The sequence below is a fragment of the Mesoplodon bidens genome (genome assembly GCF_964165515.1).
Source record: "Mesoplodon bidens genome assembly, chromosome: 8".
Taxonomy (NCBI): Eukaryota; Metazoa; Chordata; class Mammalia; order Artiodactyla; family Ziphiidae; genus Mesoplodon; species Mesoplodon bidens.
In genome coordinates, this window is record NC_138165.1 from 14425581 (window position 1) to 14444770 (window position 19190).

The window sequence follows — 19190 nt, forward strand, 5'->3', positions numbered from 1 at the left end:
GAGACACATACAAACTGAAAATGAGGGGAAGAAATGTTATATCTTCTTCAATCCAAGGAAATACAACAATTGTAAATATATATACACCCAACAGGGAAGCATCTCAATATATAAGGCAAACATTAGCAGACATAAAAGGAGAAATCGACAGTAACACAGTAACAGTGGGGGACTTTAATACCCCACTTTCATTAGTGGACAGATCACCCAGACAGAAAATCAATAAGGAAACACAGGCTTTAAATGACATATTAGACCAGAGGGGATTAATTGATATTTATAAAGCATTCTACCCGAGAGTAGCAGAATACACATTCTTTTCAAGTGCACATGGAACATTCTCCAGGATAGATCACATGCTAGGCCACAAAGCAAGCCTCAGTAAATTTAAGAAAACTGAAATAATAGCAAGCATCTTTTACAACCACAACACTATGAGATTAGAAATCGACAAGAAAACAACTGCAAAAAAAACAAGCATGTGGAGGCTGAACAATATGCTACTAAACAACCAGTGGGTCACTGAAGAAATCAAGGAGGAAATCAGAAAATACCTATAGACAAATGAAAATAAAAACATGATGATCCAAAACCTATGAGATGCAGCGAAGCAATTCTAAGAGGGAAGTTCTCAAATAAACAACAAACCTTATGCCTAAAGCAACTAAAGAAACAAGAACAAACAAAAGCCAAAGTTAGGAGAAGGAAAGAAATCATAAAGATCAGAGCAGAAATAAGTGAAATAGAGACTAAAATACCAACAGAAAAGGTCAATGAAACTACAAGCTGGCCCTTTGAAAACATAAAAAAAATTGATAAACCTTTAGCCAGAATCATCAAGAAAAAACAGGAGAGGGCTGGAAACAATAAAATCAGAAATGAAAAAGAAGTTATAACCAAGAGCACAGAAATACAAAGGGTCATAAGAGATAACTACAAGCAACAATATGCCAATAAAATGGACAATCTAGAAGAAATGGACAAATTCCTAAAAGGTATAATCTCCCAAGACTGAATCACAAAGAAATAGTAAATATGAACAGACCAATTACAAGTACTGATATTGAATCTGTGATCTTTTTTTTTTTTTTTTTTTTTTTTTTGGCTGTATGTGGGCCTCTCACTGTTGTGGCCTCTCCCCTTGTGGAGCACAGGCTCCGGACGCCAGGCTCAGCGGCCATGGCTCACGGGCCCAGCCGCTCCACAGCATGTGGGATCTTCCCGAACCGGGGCATGAACCCGTGTCCCCTGCATCGGCAGGCGGACTCTCAACCACTGCGCCACCAGGGAAGCCCTGTGATCTTTTTAAATTAATTAAGCAATTTATTTTTCATCGACGTATAGTTGATATTATGTGAGTTACAGGTGCACAATATAGTGATTCACAATTTTTAAAGGTTATATTCCATATCTGCTATATTCCCCATGTTGTACAATATATCCTTGTAGCTTATTTTATACCTAATAGTTTATGCCTCTTAATCCCCTAATTAAACTCAAAAGCCTTTGCATAGCAAAGGAAACCATAAACAAAACGAAAAGGCAACACTCTGAATGGGAGAAAATATTTGCAAATGATGCAATGGATAAGGGATTAATCTCCACAATCTACAAACAGCTCATGAAGTTCAGTATCAAAAAAACAAACAACCCAATCAAAAATGGACAGAGGCTTCCCTGGTGGCGCAGTGGTTGAGAGTCTGCCTGCCGATGCAGGGGACACGGGTTCGTGCCACGGTCCGGGAAGATCCCACATGCGGCGGAGCCGCTAGGCCCGTGAGCCACGGCCACTGAGCCTGCGCGTTTGGAGCCTGTGCTCCACAATGGGAGAGGCCCGCGTACCGCAAAAAAAAAAAAAAAAAAAAAAAAAAAAATGGGCAGAAGGCCTAAACAGACATTTCTCCAAAGAAGACATACAGATGCCCAAAAGGCACATGAAAAGATGCTCAGTATCACTAATTATTAGACAAATGCAAATCAAAACTACAATGAGGTAACACCTCATACCAGTCAGAATGCCCAACATTAAAAAGTCTACAAATAATAATGCTGGAGAGGGTGTGGAGAAAAGGGAACCCTCCTGCACTGTTGGTGGGAAAGTAAATTGGTGCAGCCACTATGGAGAACAGTAAGGAGACTCTACTTACCTCTGTGGAGTCATTCAGAAGGGACACTGTGGTGTCAGTGGGGTTAATGTTGATTGTCTTTAATTCAATTAGGTTATTTAGGGAATTTCCACCTAGGAAGAAAAAGGGGGTAATGGAATCAGGCAAAGGAGTTTTTATTATATGACAGAAGATACTTTTTGAGTAAAGTAATTCAATTACCTGACACGACAACCAGGGAAGGCATGTAACTACTGTCAGCAGGATCCACTATCATTTTTAATCTATGAACAAGAACATCTGGGAAAATCTCCAAACGAATCCAATGCTTTAAAAAAAAAAAAAAAAAAAAAAAGCCTTCTTAGTAAAATTCAGCTATATTTTAGCTGGCAAGTATCACTAAAGCTTGACTCTCAATGAGATTTTTAAAATATATAATTTCACATGAGAGATAGAATTTGCCTTTAAGCTGGCAGAAACAAGAGCATTACTTGTTTATTAGAAGAATGTCTCCCTCTAAGCCCCAGAAATCATGTGTTTATAGACTCCTGACCTAGGGTGGCCCCTTAATACCCTTCAAAGAGTAGGTTATAGAAAACGCTAGAGTCAAAGTGGAGGGAAAGCACCTTCCTCCAAGTCTAACTTGCATGTCTAGATGAGGCACACCCATATGTAAGTGAGATTAAAACAGCATTCCAAAGATAAACACGTATTTGTTAGGATATATTAGAAGAACTTCTAACCAGAAGCAGAATCTGAACTCATACATTTTATGTGGGGGAATAAAACAAAACAAAACAAACCCTATTATACCCTCTATCAGTTATATAAAATCTATTACTATATTGTGTAAAAATCTCTGACAATGAAAGCTGGATGGCATATTACTCTGCAACTTTAAAGTAATTATGAACTAAAATACAAAATGAGTACTGAGAGGTGCCATCACAGTATAACTTAGTAGGTTTCTCAAAGTTCGTGTTGAAGCTCTAAAAGGTTAAGCCATCTAAATGAAGTGTTTCTGGAAGTGTCCCCATGGCACACTACCTTTCCTTGTGAGCCAGAGGACTGCCAGCAGGGCTCACTGCCATCAATGAGACGGGAAGCCTGGTTCACAGAGGATGACACGTTTAGGCTCTTCACCATCCGTGCCCAGCTATCCAGCAGCATTCCTGGCTGGCTGTTGTGAGAGCGCTTCAGCTGTTTTCCAGAACGGCCACAAAATATTGCAGACTGTCCTATTTAATGGCGGTCAAACAGTGTTAATACTTGTGGGACAGAACCTTCACAACCAAGAAATAGATATTACATAGTGCTGAGCTCCTTACTTCAAGAAAATAGTAAGTTTCCAAATTAAAAGGAGCTAATAAATACCTAAAATGGCTTCAAAAAACCTAGTCAAGGTACTTAACCCCAATTTATGAGATAAAGTTCATATAATGCTATGATTTATGCCACTTGACTCTCTCAAGTAACAACAGAGTGATGCATTTCCAGATAGAACGATACATATAAGCAGCTGTGGGGGGAAGTTCAGTAACTGTGCTTACAGAAAACATTCTTATCAAAAAACCTTTCATGGGGCTTCCCTGGTGGCGCAGTGGTTGAGAGTCCGCCTGGCAATGCAGGGGACGCGGGTTCGTGCCCCAGTCCGGGAGGATCCCACATGCCGCGGAGCGGCGGGGTCCGTGAGCCATGGCCGCTGGGCCTGTGCGTCCAGAGCCTGTGCTCCGCAACGGGAGAGGCCACAACAGTGAGAGGCCCGCGTACCGCAAAAAAAAACCCAAACCAAAACAAAACAAAAAAACCTTTCATAAATGCAACAAAAACAAATTTGTCAAGTTTCTACCTCCATTAATGGTAAATCTGGAAATTCATCTAGCTCTCCCATTGAGGACAACTAGAAGAGGCAAACAAACCATTTAAAGATGAATAAATCTTGAAAGTATCAGAGTTAACAAGGTGATACAGAATTATGGGACCAAAATCAGAGAAAGGCTGAGATGAAAGGTGTCGAGATGGGTGCCCCATGGGTCAGAGGCTGCTTTTCTCTGGTGTATTTATCAGTTTCTAAGGGGAACCTTAAAGAGGACACATGGCACTTCTGATGGCTTCCTAGGGCAAGGGGGCCAGGAGCCGGAGTCCAGAGCTCACCAGGAAAGAAGGGAATGGCCACAGAAAAACTCACACTTTTGGCTGGGATCCCAACAGGAAGAACCCCTAGAGGAAGGGTGAACTCTGCAGGGTTGACTGTTTGTTTTCAGATTGCAGCTCTGCATGAAATCACCTCAATCAATGAAACTGGACTGAAGTGAGCCCACATAGTTACTTACCCCAATTACCTAGAAGAACAACCCTCTCCCCCCAATCCCTGGAGAAAGATAGTATCTTAGGCCTCAAATCGACTCAAGAAACAATTTTTGAAACATAATGTCCAGTACATGATGGAATGTGAGACAAGAAAACATGACTAAAAGCTATGAGAATGACAGACAATAGAAAGAAACCCAAAGAGGCTCCAGATATTAGAGTTATAAGATACAAATTTTATAATAACTATACTTACTATGTTTGAAAAGACACTGAATATCTCAGCAGAGAATTGGAAACTATTTTTAAAAAAAGAAAGAAAGACTAGAACTGTTAAATACAGTAATTAAAATTTTAAATTCAATGAATAGGTTTACCAGCAGACTAGACTCAGGTGAAGAAAGAATTAGTAAAAAATATCTAGAATGAAAAACTGAAGAGCAAAAGTTTAGAAAACATAAACGAGAAGGTGAAAGACTTAGAAGACAGAGATAAGAGTAACAGGTGAAAGAGAAGCCCCAAAAAAGAAGGAAAAGAAAATAGGGCATCGATAATACTGGAAGAAATACTGACTGATGGAAAACTTCCCAAGACCAACAAAAGATATCAAGGCACAGACTTTAAAAGCCCTACTCTGAAAGTTGGAAGAGAAGATCTTAAATGTTCTTACTACACACACAAAAAAGGGTAATTACGTGAGGTGATGGATGTGTTAACTACCAACCTTACTGTGGTAATCATTTTGCAATATACATGTACCAAATCATCACATTGAACACTTTAAACTTACACAATGTCATATGTCAATTAAAGCTCAAAAAAGCTAGAAAATTAATTAATTATAAGCTCTACTAACTACAAGAAAGATAAATACCAAGAAACACATATGTACACACATGTAAAATTTGTGTAAGATAGAAACAAGAGTACCTCAAAAGCAGGTAGAAACAAGAGTACCTCAAAAGCAGGCTAAGGGGAAATACAAAGACTGAATAGCTTTAATGGAACAGTAACTACACTTGCAGCTGACTTCAGCAGAAAAAATACAAACCAAATTACAATGGAACAGTATTTTTAAAGTGTTAAAAATCCCAGCAAAAATATTTTTCAAAAATAAAGGAGAAATAAAGACACACAAAAAGAGAATTCATAACCACATAGATGCATTAAATAAAATATTAAGGGCAATTCTTTAAGCAGGAGAAAAATGATGATGGGTGAAAAGTGAAACACACAAAAAGGAATAAAAAAACTACAATATTAAGTATGTGAAAAAAATCTTGACAAATATTACAGAAAATAACAATCATATGCTTTGTACTGTTTAAAATTTACATGTGTAAAATTTTTAAACACAATAATAAAAACATGGTAATTTAAATCAGAATGAGGGTTAATGAAGTTAAAGGGATCTCAGGTCCTTGCATTGCTTAGGAGGAGGGTAAAAGTACTAAATAATATTAGATTTTATACGTCAAAAAGGATGTCACAATATCTTGCGTAACTACTAATACCAAAAATGCATATAACATACACTACTCATATAGTATATGAATACACACTAAACATGTGTAACTTCTAAGCTAAGTGTGTGTGTTGGGGAGGTGGTGGTTGGCTAACTAATAAAGAACATATCAGTCCAAAGGAAGATGGAATGGAGAAAAAAGGGAACAGAAAACAGGCAGAACAACAACAACAAAAACCACTAAGAAGCTGATCAATTAAAAAAAAATATTTCAGTACTGCCTTAAATGTAAATAAATACCTAAAAGACCCAAATAAGAGACAAAGATCATCACATTGGAATTTTTAAAAAAACCCAAAACTATCTACAACCTCCACTAATCACAAGATTACTGAAAGATTGAGGGTAAAAGGCTAGAAAAAGATACACTAAGCAAACACTAACTTCACCATAAAACTGCAGGAGACATTCTTTCAGGCATGCATAAAACATGTGTAAAATCCCATTATATGCTGAGTCTTATGATCATACAGAAGTTTCCCCCAAAATGTCAAAGATCAGGCAGGATACACAATCTGAATGCAATGCAGAAACCAATAAATAGGTAGAGGTAGAAAATGCTGACACGTTTGAAAATTTAAAAATCAATGAATATAAGAAAATAATTCCAATGGAATTTTAAAAATACTTTTAAATGAATGATGATGAGATATTACTACATATCAGCATTACAGGATACAGCTTAAGCCATGCTTAAAGATAAATTTAAAATTTTAAGTTCATATATTAGAAAATATGAAAGTGAGAAATTAATGAACTAAGCATTTGGGGCAGGGGTGGGGTGCGGAATCAACGTAAACCTAAATTCCATAGGAAAAAGAAATAAAAATAATATGAGAGACAGCAATTCAAAGCCAAAAGTTGGTTCTTTGAAAAGACTAATGAAATTGATAAACCCATGGCAGGCTGATCAAAAACAAAACAAAACAAAACAGGAAAGTATTCAAAATTAGCCTTGAGAAGGAGATTGCTCTGCAGATTCTACAGATCTCCTTCATAAAGATAAGAGAACATTACAAATTAGGACTAGAAAGGAACTTCCTCAACATGATAAAGGCTATTTATGAAAAACCCAGAGCTAACATTATATTCAGTGCTTAAAGACTGAAAGCTTCCCCACTAAGTCCAGGAACAAGACAAGGATGCCTACCCTTGCCACTTCTCTTCAATGTAGTACTGGAAGATCTAGCTGAAGCAGTAAGACAGGAAAAAGAAATATAAGGTATCCAAATTGGAAAGGAAGAAGAAGTAAAACTATCCCAGTTCACAGACACATGATCTTACGTGCAGACAACCCTAAAGACTTCACCAAAAAAACCCATCAGAGCTAATAAATAAATTCAGCAAAGTTGCTGTATATAAGTTCAACACACAAAATGTGTTGAAAATATGCACTGTAGGTGTGTATTGTATAAATCTATACACTAGCAACAGATATTCCAAGAAGGAAATTTTTTAAAAGAATTTAATTTAATATAGCATGAAAAATAAACACTTAGGAATAAATTTAACCAAGAACGCATAAGACTTATGACTTAACGCATAAGACTTATGACTTATGACTTAAGACTTACACACTAATCACAAAACACTGCTGAATGAAATTAAAGAAGATCTAAGTAAATGGAAAGACAACTGACAATTCTGTCCAAAGTGATACACAGAGTCAATGCAATTCCTATCAAAATATTGTTTTTTGCAGATGCAGAAAACTCCATCCCAAAATTCATATTGACTTCCAAGGGACACCAGATAGTGAAAACAATCTTGAAAAAGAACAAAGTTGGAGGAGTCACATTTCCCAGTTTCAAAACTTACTACAAAAGCTATCATAATCACTGTGTATGGTGTGTTACTGATGTAAGGATAGGCAAATAGACCAATGGAATAGAATCGAGAGCCCAGAAAACAAACTCTCACATCTATGGTCAACTGATTTTCAAAAAGGGTGCCAAGACCATTCAGTGGTGAAAGGACAGTCTTTTCAACAAAGAGTGTTGGGAAAATTGGATACACATGTAAAAGAATGAAATTGTACATTATACCATGCATAGAAATTAACTCAAAGTGGTTCAAAGACCTAAATTAGAAGACCTAAAGTTAAAACTATAAACCTCTTACAAATATAGGGGCTGACCTTCACAACTTTGGATTTAAGCAATGATTTCTTAAGTTGACCCAGAAGTAAGTATGACAATAAATTAAATTTCATTAAAATTTAAAACTGCATCACAGAATCCTATCAAGAGAGTGAAAAAACCACCCACAGAATAGGATAAAATATTTGCAAATCACATATCTGATTTAATGTCCACAATATATAAAGAACTCCTACAACTCAATATCAAAAGTTTTAAAATTGAATTGACATGCCCTCCCCCAACAGATATACAAATGGCAAAAGGCACATGAAAAGTGGCTCAATGCCGTTTGTCATTAGTGAAACTCAAATCAAAATCACAAGATACTATTTCGCACCCATTAGGATAGCTATAATTTTAAAAAAAGAAGAAAATAACAAATGTTGGTAAGGATGTGGAAAAACTGGAACAGAAAAACACTGCTGGTAGTAATGTAAAATGGTGCAGCCAGTATGGAAAACATTTTGGCAGTTCTTCAAAAAGTTAAAGAACTACCTAATGACCCTGCAATTCTCCTCCTAGTTTTGAAAACTGGGACTCAAACAGATTTGTACATCAATGTTCACAGCAACATTATTCACAACAGCTGAAAGGTACAAATAACCCAAATGTCCATTAAGAGATAACTGGATAAGCAAAATGTGGTAGATACATACAATGGACTATTACTCAGCCATAAAGTGAAGTTCTGACACATGCTACAACATGGATGAACCTTGGAAACCTAATGCAAGGTGAAAGAAGTCAGACACACAAAAACACAAATTTTGTATGGTTCCACTTATGCATGAGGTACCTAGAGTTGTCAAATGCATAGAGACGAAAAGTGGATTAGAGGTTGCCAGGGGTTGGGGGAGGGAAGAATGGGGATTATTGCTTACGGGGTACACTCCTATTTTGGAATGGTGAAAAAGTCTCAGAAATAGATAGTGGTGACAGTGTGCAATATTCCCTTAATCGTACACTTACGAGTGATTAAAATGGCAAATTTTATGTTGTATATATTCTACCATAATAAAAAAAGATATACTAAAAGATATACAAATAAAAAGACTCACTCTCCGTCTCTCCAATTCCACATCCCATCCAACGAAACATTTACTAGTTTCTTGAGATCCTTTTACTGTTCTTTATGGAAATACAAGCAAACAATCCCTGTTATTCTAGTTCCAGTGACCACTCATGGCTTGAAGAAAAAACAGCAATTCATCAAGTGGGTAGGACCAGCTTCCCTGTTTTGCTGTGCACACAGGACAGTGCTCACCATAGAAATATGAACTTTAAAGAGCAAAGTTAAGTACACTTGTTTCCACAGTGATTATCTCATTAATAATAGTTTGATGAAAGAGAACATAACCAGTCTACCATACCTGGTTCATTTATTCTGCCAAATGTATGCCTGGTGTTGTGTTTTCTGGTTTTGAAACAAGTTTCACAAAAATCAAAGTCATCACAGTTTCTGCATTTGAATCTAGATCCATTGATGGGAAACATCTGACAGCCATCACACCTGTTTTTAAAATAGCCATTGAGTTGAAAAGAAAAAGCTGAGGTCATTTATTAAATTTAATTCCAAAGAAAACCATCCTTCCCAAACAAACCTAGCAATATAAAAATAAAAACTCACGTAACACCAGGATGAATACTAGGTACCAACTCCATTTCTGATAACAGCCCAGTCCAGTGAGACTGCTGAGGGAAGTCGACAATAACATCTTTTCCATTGGCACTGAAAGCTAGGACAGAACAGAAATTGTCTGGAACATCTTTGTCACCAATAAAAACCTAAAATTAAAATTAAATCTATAATCTAGCTATGGGATATTATATTATAGTTATTTCTGTTTTACAAAGAGTACTTCTCTTTCAGAGAGACATACTAAGATACTTATGGATGAACTAACACATGATGTCAATCAGGGATTAGCTTCAAAATAATGGAGGGAGGGGATCATGGATGAACAACTTTGGCCAGGAGTTTGTCGACTGTTGAAGCCAGGTGACGGGTACACAGAAGCTCAGTATACTACATTCTCTACTTTTGTGTATGTTTGAAATTTTCCACAATAAGAAGGTCTGTTCAATTACGCCAAGCAAAAACTCCATTCAGTTATCTCAGGGAATAAAAATTGCATTAATAACGTTAAGACATCTATTGCCCTTTGGTGAAAGCTACTCCAAACGTTAACTTCTAAACCAAGTTACTATTTAAATGTATCTTTGTTTTGATTTGTAAAACTTTGAAGAATCTCTTAAGTAAAGAAAACTGTTAAAGTAAAATGTTAAATAAGCTATTTATTCTTATGTAACCTAAGAAATACTAACACTCCTGCACCACCATTGAGGCCACTTCTAATCGAAGCTGTTTGACAGTAAGAGTTTTCTTACTGTTTTCTTACAAGACTGAAACAAGAAAAAACAAAGAAAAATGGCACCGAAGGAGTTTAAAGATAAAATAAAACCACACATATACCTGGATCATTTCTCATGCAATTGTTAAAATGGACAGAGTATACCTTTTAAAGTATGCCATGTGTTTGATTGGAAATCTCAAGAATATCGCATTAAATATACGCTGAGGAGAATTCTGTGTTTCTAGTTGCTAACTCCTATCGTTTGCACACATCCATGTCTTAAATTTAGTCCTAAATTCTTACCCAGCATTAAGAACAGAGAGAAAAACACTGAGGAAGCCAGCTATTTGGCAGAAGGACTGACAGAACAGGTTTACAGAACCCCAACATGAGACAAGGCCACGCTGAGACCGTAACAGACTGAGATAAAGCCAGAACCGCTCTTTAACATATCCGGTCACGTTCAACCTAATCCAAACCACAAATCCATCCTGGCTGCTCGGCTTCCTTGCTCATCGTAACCGCACTGTGAGTCCACTGTTCTTCCTCCTAAATAATCTCCACTAAGATTCTTAGAATTACCCCATTCCTTGAACCCCTCCCAAAATACACAATGCAAACCCCATTAGTCTTTGTCACACCCACTTATGGAGACACCCCATTTTCCAGGGTAGGCGTCCTCCCAAGTTGCCGTGAGGTAATACATCTGACTCTGTCCAACAACAGGTGTACTCCTGACTACAGAGTACCGAAAAGCAAAACAACACTATTTTATGTATCATAAGGCTTGCCTTCCACTTGGTTTTCTTGCCCTTGAATGAAAAAATAAAAAGTTACATCAGTAGATGAAAACCTGGCACTTGGAGTTTTCTTGCCTGGGGAACATTACCTTTCACAACCCCCGCACTCTGATGAGTCACAGACCCCCACTTGTACTTCGGTGTGGTCACTGAGGCTTTGACGCGAACTTTATCACCAATCTTGATGTGAGAAGGGGAGCTTGGTGGAGGATAGCCTAGAGATTCCAATTAAAAAAATGAACTATAGTTAGCATTCATTTCTGGGAACTCTGACTCTAACTAAGAAAGACAAAAGAACTTAATAAAGAATGTTCTCACCTATAAGTTCCACATGAATATACCTAACCCAGTAGGTGCCTCCTTTCTGCTGCCAGTCACACTGCACATTGAGGTCATGTAATCCATCTCTATCCAACTTGATAACTTTGCCCACATCTCCTTCACACACTTCTTCATATGTTCGACAGCATCTAACCATCATTCCCACCTAAAATTAAGTTAAAAATCCAGTCCAGTATATAGGTGAAATGATCAACTGGAAGTAGTATTACTCTAGTCCTAAGAAAAATTTCCTCTACCCCCCAGCATGCTCTCAAAATCATTTTACACTAAAAGGAACCAGGGCTCTTTAGAAAACTGCCTGGTTCAATGTCCGGGGCAGGAAGTATACAAGATGAATTTGGATCAACTTGTGCCATCAAGCAAGGGAGCCACCAAAGATTAACGGGGTCCCTCAAAAGAACAACCTGACCAAAAGGAAAATGGCTGAAACATATCAAATCCATAACAGCCAATAAATTCATCATAATGATAATAAGCAAAATAAAGGTTCTTGGTCATCTTGGTAAGTATCAGGGCACCAATTCACCACTCTGAAAATTGATAACACAAGCAAACAAACAAAAAACCCTATTTATTCTGCCTTTTCTGTGTATACGAACTATATTATAGTTTATCAACCAGAGTTGATAAGAAAGTTTTCTTCAACAAACAGAACTCCAGCTAAAAAATTTGGAAGGGATAACGAATTTAGAAAATCACTATTGTGGGACCCTTCTTGATGGGTCTAGATAACAACATTAGTGGCTACTGAAGCACCAAGATGGACAATTAATAGAGAACGGATGGCGTAGACAACAAGTGATGCTGCACGTTGGTCCGTACGATACATTCTTTCCTAAGATGCAGCCCGAGTCCACTCACCCTCCAGCCCTCACTTTGACTTTACAGGAGATGCAGAGGAGAGGGAGGAAGATGAGGGGCAACGTAATTTTAGTCACAAATAAATGGCATGAAAAGGAAAAAAAGAGGGAGAAACTGTTCCAGGGTAAAAAGACACATCAGCCAAATGTAAGATGCGAGATCTTATTCGTATCCAACTCTTAAAAAATGACTATAACAAGCCATTTTTGAGAAAACTGGGAAAATCTGAGCAAGCATTAGATATAAGATGATAGTAAGGAATTATTGTTTATTCTGTTAGGCAACGCTAGGTAACAGTAATGTCGTTATGTTAAAAATAAAATCCTTTATCTATTAGGGATACATATTGTTGCCACATTTATAGGAGAAATGAGATGATGTCTGGGATTTTCCCAGAAGTATACTAACTAGAACAAAAGAACTAAAACAGGAAAAGGAAGGATTTAAGGTTAAACAGGACTACATAAAGAGCATAACTAAATGTTTAAAATTAGATGGCAGTGAGAATAATATTTTTTTTAAAAAAAGCAAAAACAGATTGTAAAAGTGTCCAAACGGGGGTAATCGAGAAGCACGGGGCTGTGCGCCGCGTCACTGTGGACAAGCCACCTCCTGCTCTCCACCTCTGGTCCGCCTCCCCCCACCCCTGCTCATCTTCTGCTCCTCCGTCCTCTGCTCCAGCCACAGTGGCCTCCCCTGCTGGGTGCTGCACCCTCCCTCTCCGACTTTCTGAGATGCTCAGACATTTGCTGAATGAAAACCTAAACAAAGTTCCAGCCTAAGACAATTACTCACCTGAATATTCTCTCTCACATACACAGCATAATCATCATTACTCAAGAAATCAGCTCGCTTTTTGTACGTCTGGCTCTCTGTTACAACAGCACCAGTAGACTACAAAGGATAAATACATTTTTTTAAATGGTGAACCAGATAAACCTACTTAAAAAGAAAGTAGTGTGTGAAATCTATAATATTAAAAAAGAAAGTATAAAATATTATTCTATGTTTTCACTATAAAATTCCTCGTTTAAAAGAGACTAATAGCAACAGGACTGTAAGCAGAATAAATCTCAAAAGCTGAAAGTACAGAAAATTTCTGAGCCATATCCAAATTAATCCCATAAAACAACTGGCTCAGATCAGAAGTCAACGTGTCACATAAATAATGATTTTTTATTAAGATCTCCTCTAATGGCTACCCACCATCATTAGATGTTGGAACAAGGGTCTGTCTTAAAGCTAAAGGTAATTAAGAGACAGAAAACCCAGGCAGCACTTCGTAGCTTTGCCTCATGCCCAACAGAACCGCGGAGGGGCCCATGGAGTGCTGCAGAGGAATCCAGAGCTCAGGACAGATGGCATGAGGGGAGCACTGACCACAGCATAGGCCGTGTCATCCACATCCTCCACCACCTCCTCGTCCGAACACTCCTCAGACCCCGTGTCTGCATCCGAGAGATCCGTGACCTGCACGTCAGCATGGTCCAGCAGCCACCCAACCAAGGCTTCCACGCCTAGGAGCAAGCACACACAGCACAACCACAGTGAGGACCACAGCGCCTGCCTCCCGAGGGGCCTCTGACGTTAGTATTTCAAGGGAAGCCTACAAACAAAGGGGTGGGCGCATTAAGTCCAACACCCACAAGGAAAACCCAGTACCTGGCAAGCCAGCAGCATTCCCAGAGGCACCAGTGAGTGACTTCAGCGCAAACTCTATGTTCCTCCTAGGAAATCCCATTTCCATGAGCTGAACCACAATAGGCAGAGCAGGACCAGGAGACGGCTTGTGCTTCTTCGCTCTAACTGGGCGAACATGCTGCACAGGGACAGGCGTCGTGGCCTCACTGGAGCTGCAGTCTTCAAACACGGGGCTCAGCGGGTGAGTAGACTCCACAGCCAAACACTGACACACGGCCAACGCGGCAGCCTGGGCAAATGAGAGCGGAGCTTGGGGGTCTGTAAATCAGGGGACTAAGAAGTCCAGGGAAATGGAGAGTACAGACTACTACTATGAACTGCAGTACAGAACTGTAGAAAGCCCTGGCTTACATGTGTATTTTTCAATGCGTGGATAAAACATGTTTAAAAACGACAAAGACAACTTTCATAGCTGAATGCAGAGGTAAGATTCAATGGTCAAATAACTCCTGCTTTGGTACACACTGAAGTCTACCTAGTAAATGAGCTCATTATCAATGTCCGCTGAGGGAACTTCCCAGCAGCCCTGAACGCTGAGCGAGAGAACACAGGTGAGAGGCCTGATGGGGCGGGAGAAAGGGACCCCCGCCCTTCCCCGGGACAGGTCAGTGCCCACAGCCTCCCGCTTTCTTCCCTCTGCACGCAGGTCAGAGATGGCACAGGACCCTCTCGTGTGCCACCAAATCAACTCCCAACTATTCAAAGGCAGAAAAGCCACTCTGGGGGTTCAACAGGGTATAAAAAAAAAAAGAGGGAAATAAAGAATACTGGGTAACAAACTGCAATGAATCAATGAATACGTGCATCACTGTGGCCTGCAGCTGGGAGCTGCCTGCCCCCAGACAGGGAGCCCTCTCCCTGGTCCGCCTGCAGTTCTCTGTCCCTTGTCTTCAGTTGTTCTCACAGCACGGAGACTGGCTTTTTTTTTTTTAACTGAACACGTCGGAAGGCATTCAGAAGAAACAGAAGACACCGTTGCGCCTTCCAGTGCTTAGGAAGTGTCAAAAGCCTAGGGTTTTGCTGTGAAGTCCGAATAACTCGGAAGTGACAGGCTTCCTAAAAGCTTACAATTCAGAACCAGATCGAGCTAGGGATTCCGGTTCTGGTAATGGAGAGGGGACTGGACTAAGCCTCTGCCGTGATAATAATTATGAATTCTGGACAAAATATTTTAAAAAACTGTTTGAAGGTCCCGGAGAAAACAGTAACAGGTGCAACCTTGACCAGAGGGAAGCCCACAGGCAAGCTGCTAACAGGGGCACTGTCACTGGACTGCGGCCTGCCAGAACAAGTAGAGGTGAGGGAGAACCACAAAATGCACATGCGGTCTACCCTCAAATCTTTGGCTGATGGCAAAACTGAACGTGTGTGAGACTCAAGAACCCAGCCAAAAGAAACTGCTAGAAGGCCCACTGCTAGGGAGACGGTGTGACATCCCAGTCCAACCAAGTTTCAGCACATTGCTCAAGACGTAAAGGTCTCCACTGAAACCTGAGAAGAGATTCTAAATCCCACAGAATTAAGAGACCAGGAACCAGGACTAAGGGCAAAACAAAAATAAATCATCACTAAAAAGCCGAGAACCGGGCTTCCCTGGTGGCGCAGCGGTTGAGAGTCCGCCTGCCGATGTAGGGGACACGGGTTCGTGCCCTGGTCCGGGAAGATCCCACATGCCGTGGAGCGGCTGGGCCTGTGAGCCTGTGCATCCGGAGCCTGTGCTCCGCAATGGGAGAGGCCACAACAGTGAGAGGACTGCGTATCACAAAAAAAAAAAAAAAAAGAAAGCCGAGAACCAAGCCTCCTTAGACTGAGGAAAACTACCAGGTACTGAACCATCTACAAAAATAAAATTCCACATTCTCCAGAGGAAGGTGACAGACCCAGAGCCCATACGACATAATATCCAAAACATCCAGAATGCAATAAATTGTTTTTAGATATGTAAAGAAGCAGAATCAAACATCAGAAGAAAAACTGCCAATGGTAGCAGACCAACAAGTGGCCTAGGCATTAGAATTAGCAAATAAGAAATTTAACATAACAATCAGAAATATGTTTTAAAATATACAGTAAAAGACAGATATAAAGGGTGAAGAGATGGGAACTGCCAAGAATGATAAAACTACAAAATACGAACCAAATGGAAATATGAGATCTGAAAATATAAAATAAAGAATTTCTTGGGCTTCCCTGGTGGTGCAGCGGTTGGGAGTCCGCCTGCCGATGCAGGGGACACGGGTTCGTGCCCCAGTCCGGGAGGACCCCACATGCCGCAGAGCGGCTGGGCCCGTGAGCCATGGCCGCTGAGCCTGCGTGTCTGGAGCCTGTGCTCCGCAACGGGAGAGGCCACAGCAGTGAGAGGCCCGCGTACCGCAAAAATAAAGAAAGAAATAAAGAAAGAATTTCTTGGGTGGCTTACAGCAGATTACACCCAATAAAGCAGCACACCCTGACCTTTAGAACAGTTCAGTACAGTTAACCAAGCCATTTAACCGAGAGACTTAAAAATAACAGAAACTCACTAATAATCTAGCAGACTATAGCAATAATCTTAGAAAAGAACAAAAGAGAGCAGGACAGGAAAAAATATCATAGTCAATAGTATCCAAATGTGGTCGGGGGGGAAAAGAACATCAAGTCAGAGATACAAGTAACTTAAGCAAACCCCAAGGAGGATAAGGGGGAAAAACCACCTACACCATAAGCACACTTGGTCAAATGGCAGAAAACAAAAGAAAAACAGAAAATAGTAAACGCAGCCAGAGGAAATGAAAGACCTTTCATACAGAGCAATAAGGATGTCAGCTGAATTTCCATCAGAACCAATGGAGACGGAGCAATGGAGGCTCTCTCTCTGGGACAGAAGCCCTTCCCGGTTCTCAAAGGACACCTCTGGGTCTCCTTGTTTCCTCCGGGTCTTATCTTTCCCCGTGACACTGGGCACCTCCCAGCACGGCTCTGGGGTGCATCTGCCCAACACCCTCTTCAACACTCAGTGTCCTGTTTTTATCTGATAGGTGACTGGCGACACAGCCTTGAAGCAACTCAAGTTTTCAGACCTAAGGAGTAGCTGGCATTCAGGCCTACTTGGAGAAGGCCCGGCACCCTCCTCTCCTGCTGCCCCGTGCCCAACATTTCCTGCCTTCTCCCTTTGCCCCCCACCAGCTTCCTAGCTCACTCTGGATCCTGGCTCCCCACAGGGTCTTAGTCTCTGAAGATTTCTGCTACGGTATTTTCTGCCTGCCAAATTGAGCACTCACAGTTTTGGTTTTCGTGTGTGTGTGTTTTTTAAATGTATTTATTTATTTTTGGCTGTGCTGGGTCTTCACTGCTGCACGCGGGATTTCTCTACTTGCAGCGAGTGAGGGCTACTCTCAGTTACGATACGTGGGCTTCTCATTGCAGTGGCTTCTCCTGTTGCGGAGCATGGGCTCTAGGCACACTGGCTTCAGTAGTCGCAGCACGCGGGCTCAGTAGTTGCGGCTCATTGACTCTAGAGCGCAGGCTCAGTAGTTGTGGCTCACACGCTTAGTTGCCTGCAGCATGTGGGATCTTCCCGGACCAGGGCTTGAACCCATGTCCCCTGCATTGGCAGGCAGATTGTTAACCACTGCGCCACCAGGGAAGCCCCCAAGGTTTTGGTTTTTTCTTTGATATTTCGTCCAGAATTTTTGATGTAGTACAAAGCAATAAGTATTTTTTAAAATATCTAGTCTTCCGTGTGGTGGGCCATGAAAGTTCCCATCATGCTTAGACCTGGTCAGATGTCAGTCTCTTCTGTGGGAACATGCCCACAGCCCACCCCTGAGTACGCAGTGCAGTGCACGTGCTCCAAAACAGGGTGTTGGCTGAGAGCCTGGCAGCAACAAGGCATGCTCAAGACAGGCTTTGGCGTGAGTGAAACAAATGAGCAAGCGCCATGTTCCTAGGTCTAATGGGGCTCTTTCAATAATAGTATTTCCTGGAAAAAGATCCCTCCCTGAATATTTGAGCATTAACCCAAACACTGAATCTAGTTAATTTTTACAAATAATTCACAGAAACTTTAAATAAGATTCAACTTTAACTCATTCATTCTCTAACTAGTATTGTAATATATTCTATGACAAACATGGTTAAAACCTACCTAGTCACAAGAATTACTTTGGCATATCATTTAAAATTCAGACTGTATCTTTAAGAAAATACACATCTAGGAAAAAAAAAGTTGTTCACCATCTAATGCACTGGATTAGAACTGCCAAGGCTACTGACTGTACCTCGAGCTCCTGTTTGTCAAATATGGCCTTCACTGGAGACGGCTGGGTGGCCGAGGCCAATAACTGCTGCAAGAGGATCATTGGGGGCTGTGGCCCTTCAGGAGACATGTCCCCAAGGTCAGGGGATGCGGCTGCTCCATCATCTGAATGTAAAAACAAAATATGGATGACACTGTATTTCCAACAGCAAACACCTCCTTACTACAAAAGATAGTGCACTGAGCATGTTAAACCAGGTATGATTTCTACCTCATCAAGCATCAGATTACCAAAATCTTCAAGGCTTTTTCCACTCCCTGCTTTTTGGCCTTGGTCCTTCTTTAGTTCATCTGTCTGTGTCTTTAGAGCCAACCAAAGCTACCTCCCAGATTCCTGCCCTTGGTCCAGTTCTTAACCTTCTCCATCTTGGTGCTCACTCACTGCTCCAGAAACCCCTTCTATGGACACTCCCAAGTCTGTATCTCTAGCCCTGGTTTTTCTGTTAACCCTTGTTCAGACTATAAACTGACACCAATTCCAAATATGACGTGTGGTCAGGGTGATGTCTTTTGTTGTAATCTGAGCTGCTTCGGGTGAGGTGTCTGGCACTTCTTGTTTGCCCTGGGACCACTGATAGCCAGGTCTGGTTACAATTTCAACTAATCCTCTAGACCAGAGGTTGTAAATCGTCTCGAAGTGCCAGAGAGTCAACAGTTTAGGCTTACCGACCACAGGGTCTGTCACAACTACTCAACCCTGCCACTGAGGTGTGACAGCGGCCAGAGATGACATGTAAACAAGCAGGTGCAGCTA

The 19190-nt window shown here is 40.5% G+C and overlaps 1 protein-coding gene across 3 annotated transcripts in view; it reads right to left on the reverse strand.

Annotated features, from left to right (window-relative positions):
- The window catches only part of HERC2 (HECT and RLD domain containing E3 ubiquitin protein ligase 2), a 224127-nt gene that overhangs the window by 82830 nt on the left and 122107 nt on the right, over positions 1–19190 (reverse strand). For all 3 annotated transcript variants that reach the window (XM_081241778.1, XM_081241777.1, XM_081241776.1), the window contains exons 45-55: positions 18399–18541; positions 14101–14368; positions 13819–13955; positions 13234–13332; positions 11554–11722; positions 11325–11450; positions 9709–9817; positions 9452–9591; positions 3153–3343; positions 2328–2433; positions 2148–2239 (exon numbers count right to left, since the gene is read on the reverse strand). In XM_081241778.1, the coding sequence (XP_081097904.1) occupies positions 2148–2239; positions 2328–2433; positions 3153–3343; positions 9452–9591; positions 9709–9817; positions 11325–11450; positions 11554–11722; positions 13234–13332; positions 13819–13955; positions 14101–14368; positions 18399–18541 (1580 nt within the window). The remainder of the gene's footprint in view (positions 1–2147; positions 2240–2327; positions 2434–3152; positions 3344–9451; positions 9592–9708; positions 9818–11324; positions 11451–11553; positions 11723–13233; positions 13333–13818; positions 13956–14100; positions 14369–18398; positions 18542–19190) is intronic.